General features: G+C 37.9%; 2 protein-coding genes and 2 pseudogenes across 2 annotated transcripts; 2 read left to right on the forward strand and 2 right to left on the reverse strand.

Annotated features, from left to right (window-relative positions):
* Positions 1 to 28: 28 nt before the first annotated feature.
* LOC143613920 (heat shock cognate 70 kDa protein-like) lies at positions 29 to 1980 on the reverse strand. Its single transcript, XM_077087506.1, has 2 exons — positions 1677 to 1980; positions 29 to 1578 (listed from the first exon to the last, which is right to left on the reverse strand). The coding sequence occupies exons 1-2, from the start codon at positions 1894 to 1896 to the stop codon at positions 197 to 199; spliced, it is 1602 nt and encodes a 533-aa protein (XP_076943621.1). The 5' UTR covers positions 1897 to 1980; the 3' UTR covers positions 29 to 196.
* A 3805-nt stretch (positions 1981 to 5785) lies between these two features.
* On the reverse strand, positions 5786 to 7124 carry LOC143613924 (delta(12) fatty acid desaturase DES8.11 pseudogene; annotated as a pseudogene).
* A 3471-nt stretch (positions 7125 to 10595) lies between these two features.
* Positions 10596 to 12108, forward strand: LOC143613925 (pentatricopeptide repeat-containing protein At1g05750, chloroplastic pseudogene; annotated as a pseudogene).
* Positions 12109 to 13358: 1250 nt separating this feature from the next.
* Positions 13359 to 15832, forward strand: LOC143613926 (extradiol ring-cleavage dioxygenase-like). The gene is made up of 2 exons (XM_077087510.1): positions 13359 to 13583; positions 15090 to 15832. The coding sequence occupies exons 1-2, from the start codon at positions 13359 to 13361 to the stop codon at positions 15648 to 15650; spliced, it is 786 nt and encodes a 261-aa protein (XP_076943625.1). The 3' UTR covers positions 15651 to 15832.
* The last annotated feature ends 337 nt before the right edge of the window (positions 15833 to 16169 follow it).

The raw sequence follows: 16169 nt of genomic DNA on the forward strand, positions 1-16169 counted from the left end.
ATTGTGCAAATTGGATGCAACTTAAACCTTTCAAAAGATTGAGCATGCCATAAAGATAGGCTTGAATATGGATTACAAAAAAAGCAAAATAAAGTCTTAACAAAAGAGTGGATTCTTTGCAGTTTTTAGTGAAGGCAACATGCATATTCAGCCGGAAATAAACAGCAAAATAAACACCATTGATGATATGATTTTGTTACTCATTTTCAATCTTTTTCGCCTTCTTGTTAGACAAATCTCCACTCTTAGCAATTGTAATACTTCTTTTATTTCCGGTGGATACCACCTCTGCTGAAACACTGAGAATACCATTAGCATCCATCTTAAAGCAAACCTTAAGCTTTTCTACGCCTTTAGGCGCTGGAGGGATACCATCAAGGGTAAACGTGTCAAGAAAAATATTTTCTTTCACATACCTGCCCTCACCCTGAAATACATCAAATCTCACACGTACTTGGTTGTCGCTCTGAGTTTGATAAACCTGCTCCTTGATGGTGGGTATCGGTGTGTTCCTAGGGATAACAACACTCATTTTTTCATCATCTTTTTCAATAGCAATGCCAAGAGAAAGAGGTGTCACATCTAATAGCACCAAATACTGCACCATTTTGTTCCCATAACCGCTTAAGTTAGCAGCCAGCACAGCAGCCCCGTAAGCGACCGCTTCATCTGCATTAATGCTCTTGCAAAGCGGTTTCCCATCAAAAAACTCAATCAACATTTGTTGCAGCTTTGGAATCCTCGTCGACCCGCCAACAATAACCACTTCATCAACATCCTTCTTGTCCATATTTCCATCTCTCAAACAGTTCTCGACGTGCTTAATGAACATGTTGAAGAAACCAGCATTAATCTCCTCGAATTTCGCTCGGCTGAATTTAGATGAGAAATCAATTCCCTCGTACAAGCAATCAATTTCAATCGGTATTTGTATCGTCGATGACAAATCCCTCTTTGCTTTCTCACAAGCAACTTTCAGTCTCATCTTTGCCCTCGCGTTCTCACTTAAGTCCTTGTTCTCTCTCTTTTTAAAGATTTCAACGCAATGATTCACCATTAACTGGTCAAAAGTTTCACCACCAACATGAGTATCACCGCCCACAGCTTTAACGGTAATGCTACCAGCCTTACTCACCTTGAGAAGAGACACGTCAAAGGTTCCGCCACCCAAATCAAATACCAACACATTCTTCTCATCAGGACAGTTTACGTCAGCACTCTTGTCTAGCCCATAGGCGATTGCAGCGGATGTTGGCTCGTTAATCAAGCGCATGACATTAAGCCCAGCCAACACACCAGCATCCATGGTCGCCTGGCGTTGCTTGTCATTAAAATACGCAGGAACAGTTATGACTGCATCAGTGACTGTTCTTCCAAGGTATGCTTCAGCGGCTTCTTTCAGGTTTCTTAATATTATGGAAGATATTTCTTCAGGAGAAAACTTCTTTTCAATGGACTCGCGTTCGAATACAATGATTGGCTTCTCACCGGACCCTTCAATTACCTTAAACGGTCTCGTACAAATGTCTTTCTGAACTATACCATCACTGAATCTGGTTCCCATTAAACGTTTAACATCTGCGGGCAGTGGGCACATTATTTGAAAAAGAAAAACAGACACATGCATTAGCTATTAACTAAACAAGTGTGCAAAGTTGTATATGGAAGAAAGTTACCAAAAACAGTGTTGTTGGGGTTTTTGGTGATTTGATTTTTTGCAGCCTCGCCTACTAGAATTTGCATTCCATCCCATGCAACACATGAAGGAGTAATTCTGTTACCTAGTTGATTAGGAATGATCTCAACACGATTGTGCTTATCGAACCAAGCAGCTACACAGGAATATGTTGTTCCAAGATCAATACCAATTGCAGTTCCTTCAACTCTCCCGGTCATCTTCAAACAAATGTGGTTTGATAAACAAGTAAACGAATATAAATAGGGAAATTAAGATGTCTTCAAATTTCATATTTTTATAAAGAAACCCTAAAGGACGCGTTTTCATAAGTAAATTATATATTAGAGAATATTATAGATTATATTATTAGACCTTTAGTATTATATTGTCGGAGATTTGTATTTGATTATCTTTCCTTTTATTTATATTTTGTGACTATATATATAGTTGATCAATAATATATCACACCTTACAGGTTTTCATTATTCTACATGGTATCACAGCTTTGAGCATCTGACTTGTTTCTTTCTCTTCTTCTCATTCTCATACTACCCCGGGGACGTTTGTACACACAATATATAGTTTATTACGGTCTCGCCTCCACCGCTTTGCGATCAGCCGCGGAGATTACGATCTAGGGAAAACCACATGTCTTCTTGCGTGCGACAGGTTTCTTACCCATGAAAAAACACTTTTTTAAATAGCTTTGTCTTGTTTTATTTGATATTTAGTTTCTTCTCCTTCTAATATTTATTTTTTGCTATCCTTCAGGAGTTTTTTTTTCCTCAAACTAGTTTAGAGTGGGAAGGTCAATCGTAATTTTGACTCGATCGCTCATCTTCAAAAAATTAGGAGTGAACTAATCAGGGAAATGATCGAAGTATATGAATCTAATCAGGGAAATGAAGTTGTATTTAAGGGGGTGTTTGGGATTAGAGATGAGATTTTTTTCTCGAATACCGGTACGGCCATACATATACATGTTCAGTATCTGTATCAGTATCCGTATCTGTATTTGTACGTGTCTATTGGGTACGAGTATGGGTACCCAAATTTACTGATTATAGGTACGGGTACTCTCAGCTACAGGTACGGGTGTTACGAATACTGGTACCCGTTTAGAATATGTAGGAGCTTTTATTAGGTTTCCAACACTCGTAACTTAACTTTCAAGCGAGATTTTCAAAACCTAGCATATATTAGTTGAATAAGTTCATTTTCGATCTATATATGCATATTCATATATTGTGTATTCTTATCTTTTATTTCATGTATGTGTAATTGAGTATATCATTAAATAACATGTATTAACTTTCTCTTTTATTTTTCTATAAAAATTAAGAAAAAAATAAACAAAGAAAAAGAAAAGGGAAAACATAAACATGACTTGCAAAGATTAAACGAATGTTGACTTTCATTTCATAAATTAATATTGTTTTAAACATTTTGATAACAAAAATGTTGGGAGATTTTGTATGTTTTGAAATTCATTACTTGATTATAAATGGATTTTATACTATGGTTTATTTCATTTTTAGTTTTAGTATTATGTTTTGGTTTTGTTATTACAGTTTTAGTTGGGTATTATAAATAATTGTTTGTCGGTACTCTACGTTACCGATACCAAGTTTAGTGGAGATTTTTTTTAAAAAATAACACAGTGGTACAGAAGCGAGTGTAGTACCCAAAAGTACTTGTACCCATACCCGTTCCCGCACCATAAAATTGGGTACGAGTATGTGTACCCATATTTACTGATTTTAGGTACGGGTACTTTCGGGTGCGGGTTTGGGATTGCTTATTTTCACCAACTTACGACTTATTAAGTTTTTGAAAAGTTAAAAGGGGTCTAGGATACTTATGATTGAGGGGAAAATTTTCATAAGTTACAATTTTGTAACTTATGACTTAGGCTATGCATAGTGGAGGGGCTACAAAATGGGACGATTTTTGACACGTGGCAACAATGGGCGATATGTAGCCCCGGGAGGGGGTGTTGTGCCCAAAAATTGCCCTTCCCACCAATAATTGATAGCCACACCATCATCACCATAACACAAGCATGTGACATGTTTGTGTAGTCCGGTCCCTTGTCACCCACATTTGTAGCCCCTACACATGGTCTTATGTAAAAGTCATAAGAAGGCTAGAATAAGAAATCCCAAGCACCCCCTAAATATCAAAGATCATGAGAAAAAAATGAGAGGCCTTGATAAAACAAAACGAAAAAAAGCTTAGGCCCTGTTTGTTTTTGTCTCTTTTCTCTGAATAGAGGAAAACGTCTGATTCGGTCAGACGTAATCAGACGTGGGGCTGTTTGTTTTTTTTTGGCATTAAGAGGTTCAGCGTCTTAATAGCATCTGAACCAGTAAGAGCTTTTAGTGGGTCTGAAAACCTCTTAACCCAAAAAAAACTTACGTTTGTCTCCGGCCTCCATTAACTTCTAACCCGGAGACTAGGCTCCATCTCCGACGACTAGAGGTTCGTCTCTAGCCTCCACCTCTTAATGATTCAGATTTCAGATATTTGAACCACCTCTTAACATTCTGATGTGGTATTTAGATTCAGACTTAAATCTCTAAAAAAAACAAACGAGGCCTTAGTAATTAGACTAAATTACAATTTTTATTATTTTAAATATCCCAAATTATGAGATACGTACTTTCTAAAATCTTTTCTCTCTCTATTTTTTATTTGGATTTTTGCCTCGTTTTTATATATTTTTTATTAGGATTTTTGCCTTTGTATACTTTTTACTAATTGAAAGGCTATTTATGTAATTAATTTAAAAATTGGTTCTTATACTGTTGAGGTTTCAATCTTTAATAATATATATTATTAATAGTATAAAAAAAATAGGTGGAATTACCAAAATGTCCTCATGTGCTTGCACATAAGGAATTACCAAAGACGGTGGATGACCGTTAGTGTAAACTACTAAAAGCGAGGCGAAATGCAAATAATGATAAAATTATTTTTGAAAATGACTCATTTCATAACATAGATGGTTTAAAAAGACAAAATTGTAATTTTCTCTTACTAATCTAGCCAACATTCCATAAAGCGCATATAGAGAAAGAGGAGTCGTTGCCTAGCATATTTAACCAAAAAAAAAAGGAAGAAAAGGAATAATGCAAATCTATATTTGCAATATAAATTCCACTCGTGATTCATGACTCATAGTCTGGCACATACGAGTAGTTGCTTGAATGCTTCAATTATTGGTCAAGGAGTGGCCTTTGAAGGTAAATGTCTTACATGACTCGCACATATGTGTAGTTGCTTCACTAATTGCTTCTGGATCAATCATAGAAAGGTGCCGCCAAGAAGAGGGCATTGGGCTTCTTTTTGGATCAATAGAATGGCGATGGCTAGCTGTATTATTTTGGAAGTCAAGGCGTTGGGTTTCTGGATCAAGAAACGAGCGAAGATGGATATCACTTGAGGAGTCGGCTTGGAGTTCCTTTAGTTTCACACTTTCACGTAATTGTTTTGTTAGCTTTGTTTGGAGTTTCTTGCTGTTTCTAGTATCTCGCTACCTTGGTTTTTGGTTGAATAAAATTCCATTTTTCAAAAAATAAAAGCGTAGTTGCTTTCAATTAATGATCAGCTTGTTACATTACTGTTGCATCTTTATTTCCCTGTGGAGGTGGAAGAAAATATATGTTGACTTTTTAACCTTCGTACTACTTTCTTGTGAATTAATCATGAGTACATACTAGCGGTAAACAAGTGAGCCACTATTCTCATGTTCTTCAAAAAAATTTGGTTTGGTATAAAGAAAAGATTTGAAACTCTAAACTCAAATTATAAACGTTAGATTTTCTGGTACAAATTTTCTAAAGAAAAATTAATAAAACTCTACTTTCTAGATTAACTAAACCAAAGGCTCTAATTATAATAAGGTGTTTCTAATTAAAGGATAAAAAAGGGTTTCCCTACACGTGTTATAAGTGAACAAACTAATGTAAAATTTTAAAAAATTGAACGCAACATGGTTATAAATATGACGGTTCAAACAATAAGAAAGCAAAAACCAATAAGTAAAACTAAGATATATATGTAAAGGAACTATATATCCATGCTAATTTTCGATACATAAGCGATAAGTTATTTTTCTTATAAATTCGATTTTGAAAAATAAATTTGCATAAAGACTTACAATACACATTTCGTATGGTTCAAGTAAATTGGGGAAACATTGCTCATAGACATGCAAGTTTTTAATTTTAGACAAAAAAAAAAAACGTGAACGTACAACAAAGGAATAATTATGCTTTGTGCGGGTTATCACAACTTATGATACCAGTATACACCGTTGCGCTTGCTATCTTGATCAGGCTCGATGTACATGCATTCCTTAGCCTCTCTCCACATAGCTTTGAAGATTGGAGTCCTATCGATCTTATAGTAATCACCCAAAACTGGTTTGATCGCGTCCCTAGCTTCTTTTGCATGATAATGTGGAATATATGAGATGAGATGATGCAATACATGAGTGTGCGTAACGTCGTGGAATACCCTATTTAGAAATCCAAAATCTCTATCGATTGTCGATAACGCTCCTTTGATCCAGTTCCACTCGGTGGAGTCATAATGCGGCAAGGAGAGATGGGTGTGGTGCAAATAAGTGATCAAAACGAAGAAAGCGTGCACACCTAACACAGGAACGAGATACATGCACGTCACCCAAGTGAATCCTTTCACCGCTACAAGCAACCGAAGAGCATAAAGTACTGCAAGAATACCAAGATCCGAGAGCAGAACCTGAATTCTTTCACGCTCGGTGAAAATGGGACTTAATGGATCAAAGTGGTTGGCAAATCTTTGGTATTTCTTCCCAGAAACATTAGTCAAGAGATACAAAGGAAACCCGAGGGTCAACCTAAATACCAAAGTGAAGACTCGGCCAGGTGGGTTGTTAAGAACTTTCGAATAAATCATGACTTTGGATTTACGTTTAGGGATGTAAACTTCATCATTATCAAGTGAGTTTGTGTTGGCATGGTGACTTCGATGGCTGTACTTCCAAGAGAAATAAGGGGTAAAGAGTGCCGAATGGAGGATGAATCCAACGATGTCATCAACCCACTGGTATTCACTAAAGGCATGGTGACCACATTCATGACCAATCACCCACAATCCAGTCAGGATGCTAGCTTGGCAAAACCAGTAAACGGGCCATGCTAAGTAAGCTAAAGGAGCAGGGAGAAGGGGAATGTAAGTGTTTGCAAGGAAGTAAAAGACGTAGGTAACAATAAGATCGTGAACAACATAGTATGATCAACGGATGAGCGATCGCTCGAAGCAATGGGCTGGGATTACTTTTTTCAGATCACTCAATGAGAATGGCGGGTCAACCGGGACACGTTTGAGGATATCATTCACCTGATCAAATGAATCGGCCATCCGCCCACCTACTCCCATATTTTTTAAATTTGATAGTGAATACAAGAACATAAGCTCGATCAAGGAAGAAGAAGAAGAAGGGCCTTGAAAGAGAATATGTGTTACTTTGTGTTCTTGTTCTATGTTGTTCCACATGCATGCTTAGTATTTATGGTCACATGTGGTCAAAGCTGACGGCTCAAATAAAGATTTTAGTCCTGCAAATACTCTCACATTGGAGGCTATGAAATTTCTTCGTATTTTCCCTAGCATATCCAGTTAGTTATATGAATAAAATAAATTATATATATTTATATCAAACAAGTTCTTTTATTCTTCGATGCAACAACTTGGTTTCTGTCTTTTTGTACATATCACTTGGTGGAGTCATTTAATTGAATAGGCAAATTGTCATTATTAATGATGTTCATATTAATAAAATAATAAAGAAAAATAAAATCATCAGTGGCGAAGCTTGGACTAAGACATCCGGGGGGTGGGGGACTCAAAATGTATACAAAATTTCACAAACGAAGGGGGGCGGGCTCAAATTTTCAGCTGAAAACGGCTAAATTTACACTACGTATAAAAAAATTCGGACGAAAACGGGTAAATTTACGCCACTACGCAAAAAAGCCGGGGGTCAAGGCCATCCCCGGCCCTAACTAACCTTCGCCACTGAATCTAATATTGTTGTGATAACAAAATCACAAACAATGAACCACTAATTTGAGTACAATCAAGCAATAAATTAAAGATAAATGATAATTGCAAGCAGTCGGAAAATATCACCACCACACTACCGCCCCATTAACAATAGACGACCCCACACCGGAGCATTGACATCAGCACAAAACCGCCGCCTAGGGTTCGTAAATAGAACCCGACAACAATCAACGATGGTGGCAACAACCGATGGAAAACAAAGAGGACGATGTCATGTCTGTGACCGCTGGAAAACAAAAGGCACCGCCCAAATGTCAAAATGCAATTATTAGATGAAGTGCATTAGTAGGAAGATACGACAGAGACATGACACGTGTGTAAAAGTACGTGGCCCATCATCCCCTATTAACTACTGTAACTCACGCATAAAAAATGGGAACACCATAACAGTAACAAACTGTGAGTGCTGTGAACTTTGAAATTAATATATACATATAATTTCTTGCATGGCTTGTGCTTATCCTTGTTATCTACTGGGTTAGCAGGGTCGGCCCAACCATTTTGATGGCCCTAAGCGCTTATAAAGTTGGGGCCTTAATAATAAATGGATTCATACTTTTCTTTTCTTTCTTTTTTTCTTTTCTTTTTGTTGCTACTATTTTACATCACATTTAATTCAATTAATAAGTTAAAACGTTAAAAAATAGCCTCGTTAAGTCAATTATATAATATAAGCTTGACAATATTTAATTTTACTCTTTTTTATAAAAAAACCGACAAACATGTGTTGGAACACGATATGAAAACAACTTGATTGGAGATAATGAAAACATCTTGGACAACACATGAACAATTTAAATATAATAATTTACAAGTATAATGTTTATATATCATTCTAATTTTGTAAAATAATGAGTGTCTTTATATCACTAAAAATGTAATTTTGAATTTACATCTTCCAAAATTATATATATATTTTTTGGCTATAACTAGAAACACATTTAGGGTATGTTTGGTTAAAAGAAATGGAATGAAGGAGGAATGGAATGGACAAATGAATGAAATGGATCATTACCATTCCTTTGTCTTGTTTGGTTAACATATGGAAATGAAATGAATAATTACGTTATGTTGTTTAGTATCCGAAATTTTTTTTTTGAATGAAATAGAAATAATTAAAATATTCCTATCTCAAATATATAAATTTAAAAAAAAACTGAAATGACGACGGTGGTGGTAGCTCTGGAGATGAAAATGTCGGTGGCGGCGGTGGTGGTGGTGGTCAGGCGGGGGGGGGGGGGGGGGGGGTCAAGCGATGGTAGCATTAGTAGTGATGGCGGTGGTAGGGTGGTGATGACAGTGGTGGTGGCCATGCAGTGATAGTGGTGGTGGTTATGGTCGAGTGGCGACGGTGACAATGTTTGTTGTGGTTATGGCGACGATGGTGGTGGTGGTAGCTTGGGTGGTAAGGTGGTGGTGGTGTAGGTGGTGATGGTGACAGTGGAGATCAGGTGGTGGTGGCGGCGGAGGTGGTGGTGGTGGTGACAGTGGCGGTGGTGATCAGATGATGGTGGCGGCTATGGTAGTGGTGGTGGCGGTCAAGCGGCGGGGGTGGTGGTGGTCAAGCGATGGTAGCATTAGTAGTGATGGCGGTGGTAGGGTGGTGATGACGGTGGTGGTGGCCAGGCAGTGATAGTGGTGGTGGCGGTTATGGTCGGGTGGCGACGGTGACAATGGTTGTTGTGGTTATGGCGACGATGGTGGCGGTGGTAGCTTGGGTGGTAAGGTGGTGGTGGTGTGGGTGGTGATGGCGACGGTGGCGGTCAGGTGGTGGTGGCGGCGACGGTGGTGGCGGCGGAGGTGGTGGTGGTGGCGGTGGTGGTCAGATGATGGTGGTGGCTATGGTAGTGGTGGCAGTGGTTGTTGTTAGATGATGGTGTTGTTGAGAAAGTAGGTTGAAGGAGGAATGAAATGAAAAAAAAGAAGGGGGTAGGAAGGAATAGTTTTGATGGAATGAGATTTCATGTGTAATGGATGATTCCATTCCATTGTGCAACCAAACACCTCTTTTTTCGTTCTCACGTAATGAATCATTCCATTCCGTCTGTCATTACTGCATAACAAACGCTACCTTATATTATTATTGATTCAATCTTTATTTTAAGATAAATGAAATCTAGTAAACTTACTAGTGAATTAATTCTGTATCCCTCTCAAAAGATTAAAGACTCAAAAAATAAAAAATTGGTTAGTGGAAAATAGGAGATTCGATCCTGGATGCCTTAAAAACAAACATCACTTCTTACCACCAAACTAAAGTAGACTTGTTAGTAAACAAGTCAACTTATATTAATTGTATATATCGCCTATTAATATTTTTTAAAAATAGGGGCTTCAAAGCTCTAGCTTGGGTTTGTTATACTCTACCTATTGTGTATGTTCTCTGGACTGGACTAGACTGTTACATCGGTTTATGCTTCACACAATCTTCCGTTCAATGGCCTTTTTCTCTATATAAAATGATAAATCACATAATTTATGTACATAAATCGAGCTAAAGCTCGGCTCGAGTTCAACAATATAGCGTTAAACTAATAAAAAACACGTAAGTGCTTGAGCTCGGACTTCATCACTAAACAAGATGTAATTGAGGATCGGGCTCAACACAACTCAGCTCGTTTTAAGCCTTTTATGATTTTATCAAACCGATTCCTTGTAGTTCACGAGCCGGGCGAGCTGCTCCACTCTGACCCCTACTTAAGAGTTGCAGACGTACACACTCCGCAAAAGAAATGAACCTCTTCGTCTCAACAGCTGCACCCATCACCAAACAATTCCGTACACCGCCACCAAACAATTCCGTACACCGCCACCTGACCACGACGACAATCATTTCACAGTCTCTTCATGGACTTCATCAATAGCCCGTCACTGCCAAACCGGAAGTTTAAACCTCGCTGCAACCGAGTTCACCCGCATGCGACTCGCCGGAGTTCAACCCAACCACATCACCTTCGTAACCCTTCTCTCCGGCTGCGCCGAACACCCTTTACACGCCCCTTCATTTGGAGCTTCACGCCATTATCTGTAAACTCGGTTACCATACGAACAATGTCATGGTGGGTACAGCTGTTATCGACATGTATTGTAAATCCAATCAAATAGATCTTGCTCGTTTGTGTTTTGACTACATGGGTTTCAAAAATAAGGTGACTTGGAACACTATGGTTGCTGGGTTGATGAGAAATGGGGATATTGGTCATGCACTCCAAGTGTTCGATGAAATGCCTGAACGAGATGTTATTTCGTATACCGCGGTAATTGACGGGTTTGTTAAGAAAGGACAGTTTGAATATGCGTTGGAGTGGTTTCAACGAATGCAGGTGTCGAAGGTGGAACCGGATCATGTCACGGTTGTGTCTGCGTTATCTGCGTGTGCGAATTTAGGTGCGCTGAGATTAGGATTATGGCTTCATCGACTTGTGTTAAACGGGAATGTTAAGGACAATATACGGGTGAATAATTCGTTAATAGACATGTACTCTAGATGCGGGTGCATTGAACTCGCGCTTCAAGTGTTTCACACCATGTCTAAACACAATCTCGTCTCGTGGAACTCGATTATCGTAGGTTTTGCGCTTAATGGAAACGTTGAACGAACTCTTGAATATTTTTATCTAATGCAAAAGGATGGTTTTAAACCAGATGGGGTGACTTTCACTGGGGCTTTAACCGCGTATAGTCATGCTGGTTTGGTGGACGAGGGCAAAAACCTTTTTGACATGATGATAAAAGTTTATAAAATAAAGCCTAGAATCGAGCATTACGGATGTTTAGTGGATCTTTATAGTCGCGCTGGCATGTTGGAAGAGGCGTTGAATGTTGTAACAAATATGCCAATGATACCGAATGAAGTTGTACTGGGGTCGGTTTTGGCAGCCTGCAAGGAGGCTAATGATGTACAGTTAGCTGAAAAGTTGATGCGGTTTATTAGTGAAGTGGACCCGAGTGGTGACTCTAATTATGTTCTTTTGTCTAATATGTATGCTGCGGGTGGAGATTGGTATAAGGCGAGTAATGTGAGGAGGAGGATGAAAAGAAAGGGTATAGAGAAGAATCCGGGTGTGAGTTGCATTGAGATCAATGGTGTAGTTCAACAATTTGTGGCGGGAGATAAATCTCACATTGAGTCGGAGCGTATTTATGCCATGTTAGAAATGCTTTCGAGTGAGCTTATGATCTCAGGGTATGTTTCGGAAGCTAATGTGAGAACGTCTTGGTTTTAAAAAGCGTGCCTAATATACATCTGGTCAAAATTGGTCAAAGTTAGGGTCTTTAGGTGGTTGATATGTAAAACAAGTAACGGATGAAGAAATTTTGAATGGTTTACTTATGTAGTTTCTGATTGTACATAAAGTATTCATACATAAATGTTGATAACTCATTATAAAAAGATATTTGAATCTTGTGAGTGTGATAGGTGATCATATAACTTATAATAAACTACTTGTGAAATGTGATAGGTGATCAAATACACTTATATCTGTATATGATCTAAATGTGTTAGGTTCAACCCAGTAAACATTGTATAAGTTGTAGTTGATTCTCACACGGGTGATCGTGACTGCATCAAGATAGAGCATCGACATTTCATTGAGCATGACCGATGAATCGTAGTTGATCTTATGCAGCCTTCAATCCATATTTTTATCAGAATACAAAGTGAAACACTGTGAAACAAATCCAATTAGTTTCAGCATGACCATTTGTTTTCTTCACATCCAAAGAGTATTAACCCATGATCTAATCAAAGAGGACCAAAGAGCTTGTAGTCTAGTAGTATGTATATCAAGGTGTGCATGACATGTGTTTATCTCTATGCAGTTGAGGGTTCAAATCTCATGATGAGCAAATATGTAAATTCAAGAGTATGGTTAGAGGGTTTAAATCGGTTTTAACCGAAACCGATCCAAACTGAATTCGATTTGGTTCGATTATATCCCCCTTTTGTATTCGGCCAAGTTGGATTTTCTGAACAAATCAAATTTAACAAATCGAAAAATGGTTAACCGAACCGATAAACACCCTTACTTATCACAGACAACGCTGGTGACCTGACCTGCCATCAATTCTAGGAGAAACTCGTTGTCCAAAGGCTCACTACGGTAAAACCATTGGTTTGCGCATGACATTTTGTTACAAATGAAACTCGAACCTGCGACATAGAAAATCACAGGGTACCGCAGTATTACTTATGTTTTAAATTTTAATAATCAAATTGCAATATAATTTCCTTTTTTATAATGGAATCGGTCGCTACAATAGTTGCCGGCCTGTTGAAAAGTTAAAAAAAATGGTTTATCGTGTTTTTCTGAATTAGTTAATTATTACAGAAAGAGTACCCGACATGATGATATATATATTTTTTATCATATACAATCATTTAAATTAATAAAAAAAAATAACACAAAGATATCGTGCAAGTTTTAATAAAATACTTAACATAGACGTTATGAAAACGTAATCAATGACTTTAGGGTCGGTGAGACAAAACCCTCTCCATATAAATAAGTCCCCAAATCATCAATCAAATGAATAAAAGAATTCAATTCAAGATCAGATCAAGATGATGATGGCAATGAAGATTCCAGACACATTCTACATATCCCACGGATCTCCGACGTTATCCATCGATGAAACCATTTCCTCCAATCCTTTCAGCAGAAGGTGTACCCCACGTCCCTCCTCCATCCTTGTCATCTCTGGTCACTGGGAGACTTCCTATCCCACCGTCAACGGGACTTCGGAGACTATCTATGATTTTTATAATTTCCCCAAATCCATGTACGAGGTAATTAATTATTTTAATTGGTTAATGTTTATGTTTTTCCTTTTGATGATTTAGGTTTAGTTTAGCTTTAACGTGGATTGGATTTTTATAACCAGTGTTATTATAGATTTGTTGGGTTTATGTTTGGTTAAATGGGTCGTGTTGGGTTTATGTTTAGACTAGACGGATTCGTGTCAGGTTTAGGCTGTACTTGCCGGTATATGTTGGTTTAGTTTTAGACTAGACGGGTTGGGTCAGTTTCAGGTCAAACACGAGGACAGAAATTGGCAATTTGAAGAGAGAGAAAATTTTAATGACCCATTAATAATTAATATTCCCAAAATGGATCAACAAATTCAAAAAGGATTTGAATTCCGTCTGCCCGTCCAAATTTAAAGTGAATCCGTCTTTCCCATCCAAATTTAAAGTGGATCTGTCTTTCCCGTCCAAATTTTAAATAATTTCGTCATTTCAATCTAAAATTTTAGAATTTTTAGAATTTCTTTTTGTCCTTTTCTTTAACACTTTTTCCTCTCTCTCCATCAACCTCTTTCTCCTTTTTTAATCTTCTTCATCTTCATCATCATCATTTTTTCTTCTTCATCACCGGCGTTAAAAAGAAAACCCATTAACGGAAAACGATCAAGTTCCAAGATTTCTCGTCGTTTCTCGATAATTATTACTATGATTTCTATAACAATGATGAAGATGACAAAATTGACGATGAAGCCACTCCGTGTTTATCGAAATCTTTCAACAAGTCGAAAACTAGAAATCACCATGATGAATAAAAAGAAGATGATGATGATAAAAAAGAAGAAAAGAAAAGAAAAGAGAGGTTGAAGGAGAGAGAAAAAAGTGTTAGAGAAAAGAACAAAAAAATTATTTTAAAAATTTGGACCGGAAAGACGAAATTATTTAAAATTTGGACGGGAAAGACGGATTCCCTTTAAATTTGGACTGGAAAGACGGATTCACTTTAAATTTGGATAGAACAGACTAGATTCAAATTTTTTTAAATCCCGTCGCTCAGTCCAAATTTGTTGGTCCATTTTGGGAATATTGATTGTTAATACATTTAAATTTTCTCTCATTTCAAATGGGTCATTTAGGGAATTTTCCCGAAATGTTTGGCTAAACGGGTCGTGTTCTTGTCAATCTGACGGGTTCGCGGATTGATCTGTTTAACCCATTTATTTGCTTTTCAAGCTTTCAAACTATGTTTTATATCATAACATAAACCACTTGGTTTATTTTTAAATTTTAAAAGTAAATTGGCATACTTAAACATAATTGCTCTAAAAAATAATATGCAAACATAGAATCTTCAAGTATAAATATGTAAGATAAGTAAATAGTCTTTTTCGGGTTGAGTTATAGCGGGTCGTGTTCGGGTTCATGTGTGTAACACGATTCTCAGGTTTGTTTTGGGCTCGACCCGTCAGCCGACGAACATGGCCTGTTTAGCAAACAGGATCTGTTACAGTAAGATGGTTTCTTATTTCTTGAAATTTGTTTCAAAACCAGCTCAAGTATCCAGCACCAGGAGCTCCAAAACTAGCAAAACGAGTCAAGGAACTACTCACGTCTTCTGGGTTCGACCGCGTGGATGAGGACAAGAAACGGGGGCTTGACCATGGTGCGTGGGTCCCACTAATGCTCATGTACCCAGAGGCAGATATTCCGGTTTGTCAGTTGTCTGTGCAGACAGACAAAGACGCTGCTTACCATTACAACATGGGTAAGGCGTTGGCACCCCTTAAAGACGAAGGGGTGCTCATTGTCGGTTCAGGTGCCACCACTCACAACTTGAGAATGTTGCGCAACACCACCTCGGTGCAAGCGTGGGCACAAGAGTTTGACGCATGGCTCAAGGAAGCGTTAATTGATGGAAGGTATGAAGATGTAAACAGCTATAAGGAGAAGGCCCCACATGCAACCGTGGCCCACCCATGGCCCGACCATTTTTACCCGTTGCATGTTGCGATGGGTGCTGGTGGTCCGACGTCTAAAGCCGAACTTATTCACCATAGTTGGGGTTTGTCTTCTCTCTCGTATGCTTCTTACAAGTTCACGGTCACGGCTTAGTAATGGAGTGTTCATGTTGGTTTTGTTTTTGTGAAATACATGGTTTGTAACTCTTATGTTCAAGTGCGATTCTCCCATACATTTGTAATAGATTAATTCGAATTTTTAATGTACAGTAGTCTTGCCGCGTTTTTATCCATTGTTTTGATTTGAAGAACTTTTGCTTCTTTTGTATAATCAAATTATCTGCCAATCTTTTCAATTTTGTTGTTGCCTTCAATTCTTTAATAAATTGTTCTTGTTTCTCTAATGAAGCACTAAACGCGACATCTTCCTTTACCCTTGGGCTCGATCGGGTCACCAGATGGCTAGATTGAGTACCGACTCAGGTAACGGAAATAATATAACGTAATGAAGTAGTAAAAGGGACCTTTATGGTTAACACTAAAATAAGTAAAATATCAAATGATAAACGACCTGTCTAAAGGTATCACCAACAACCAAAGCAACATTGTCTAAGTATCATCATCACAGCATCTAAAGTAAATATTGTCTAAAACATCTTACCTAGATGACCTC

This window comes from Bidens hawaiensis, unplaced genomic scaffold, assembly GCF_021521415.1.
Source record: "Bidens hawaiensis isolate Kalapana, Puna unplaced genomic scaffold, B.hawaiensis_p1.1 tig00038543_1, whole genome shotgun sequence".
Classification (NCBI taxonomy): domain Eukaryota; kingdom Viridiplantae; phylum Streptophyta; class Magnoliopsida; order Asterales; family Asteraceae; genus Bidens; species Bidens hawaiensis.

What these genes read in the sequence shown, in the direction of transcription:
- LOC143613920 (XM_077087506.1), bottom strand. Translation starts at nt 1,896, where the DNA reads ATGACCGGGAGAGTTGAAGGAACTGCAATTGGTATTGATCTTGGAACA. An exon ending in CCCCAACAACACTGTTTTTG is followed by an intron (nt 1,579 to 1,676) that starts GTAACTTTCTTC and finishes CACTGCCCGCAG; the next exon opens with ATGTTAAACGTTTAATGGGA.
- LOC143613926 (XM_077087510.1), top strand. Translation starts at nt 13,359, where the DNA reads ATGATGATGGCAATGAAGATTCCAGACACATTCTACATATCCCACGGA. An exon ending in TCCCCAAATCCATGTACGAG is followed by an intron (nt 13,584 to 15,089) that starts GTAATTAATTAT and finishes TTTCAAAACCAG; the next exon opens with CTCAAGTATCCAGCACCAGG.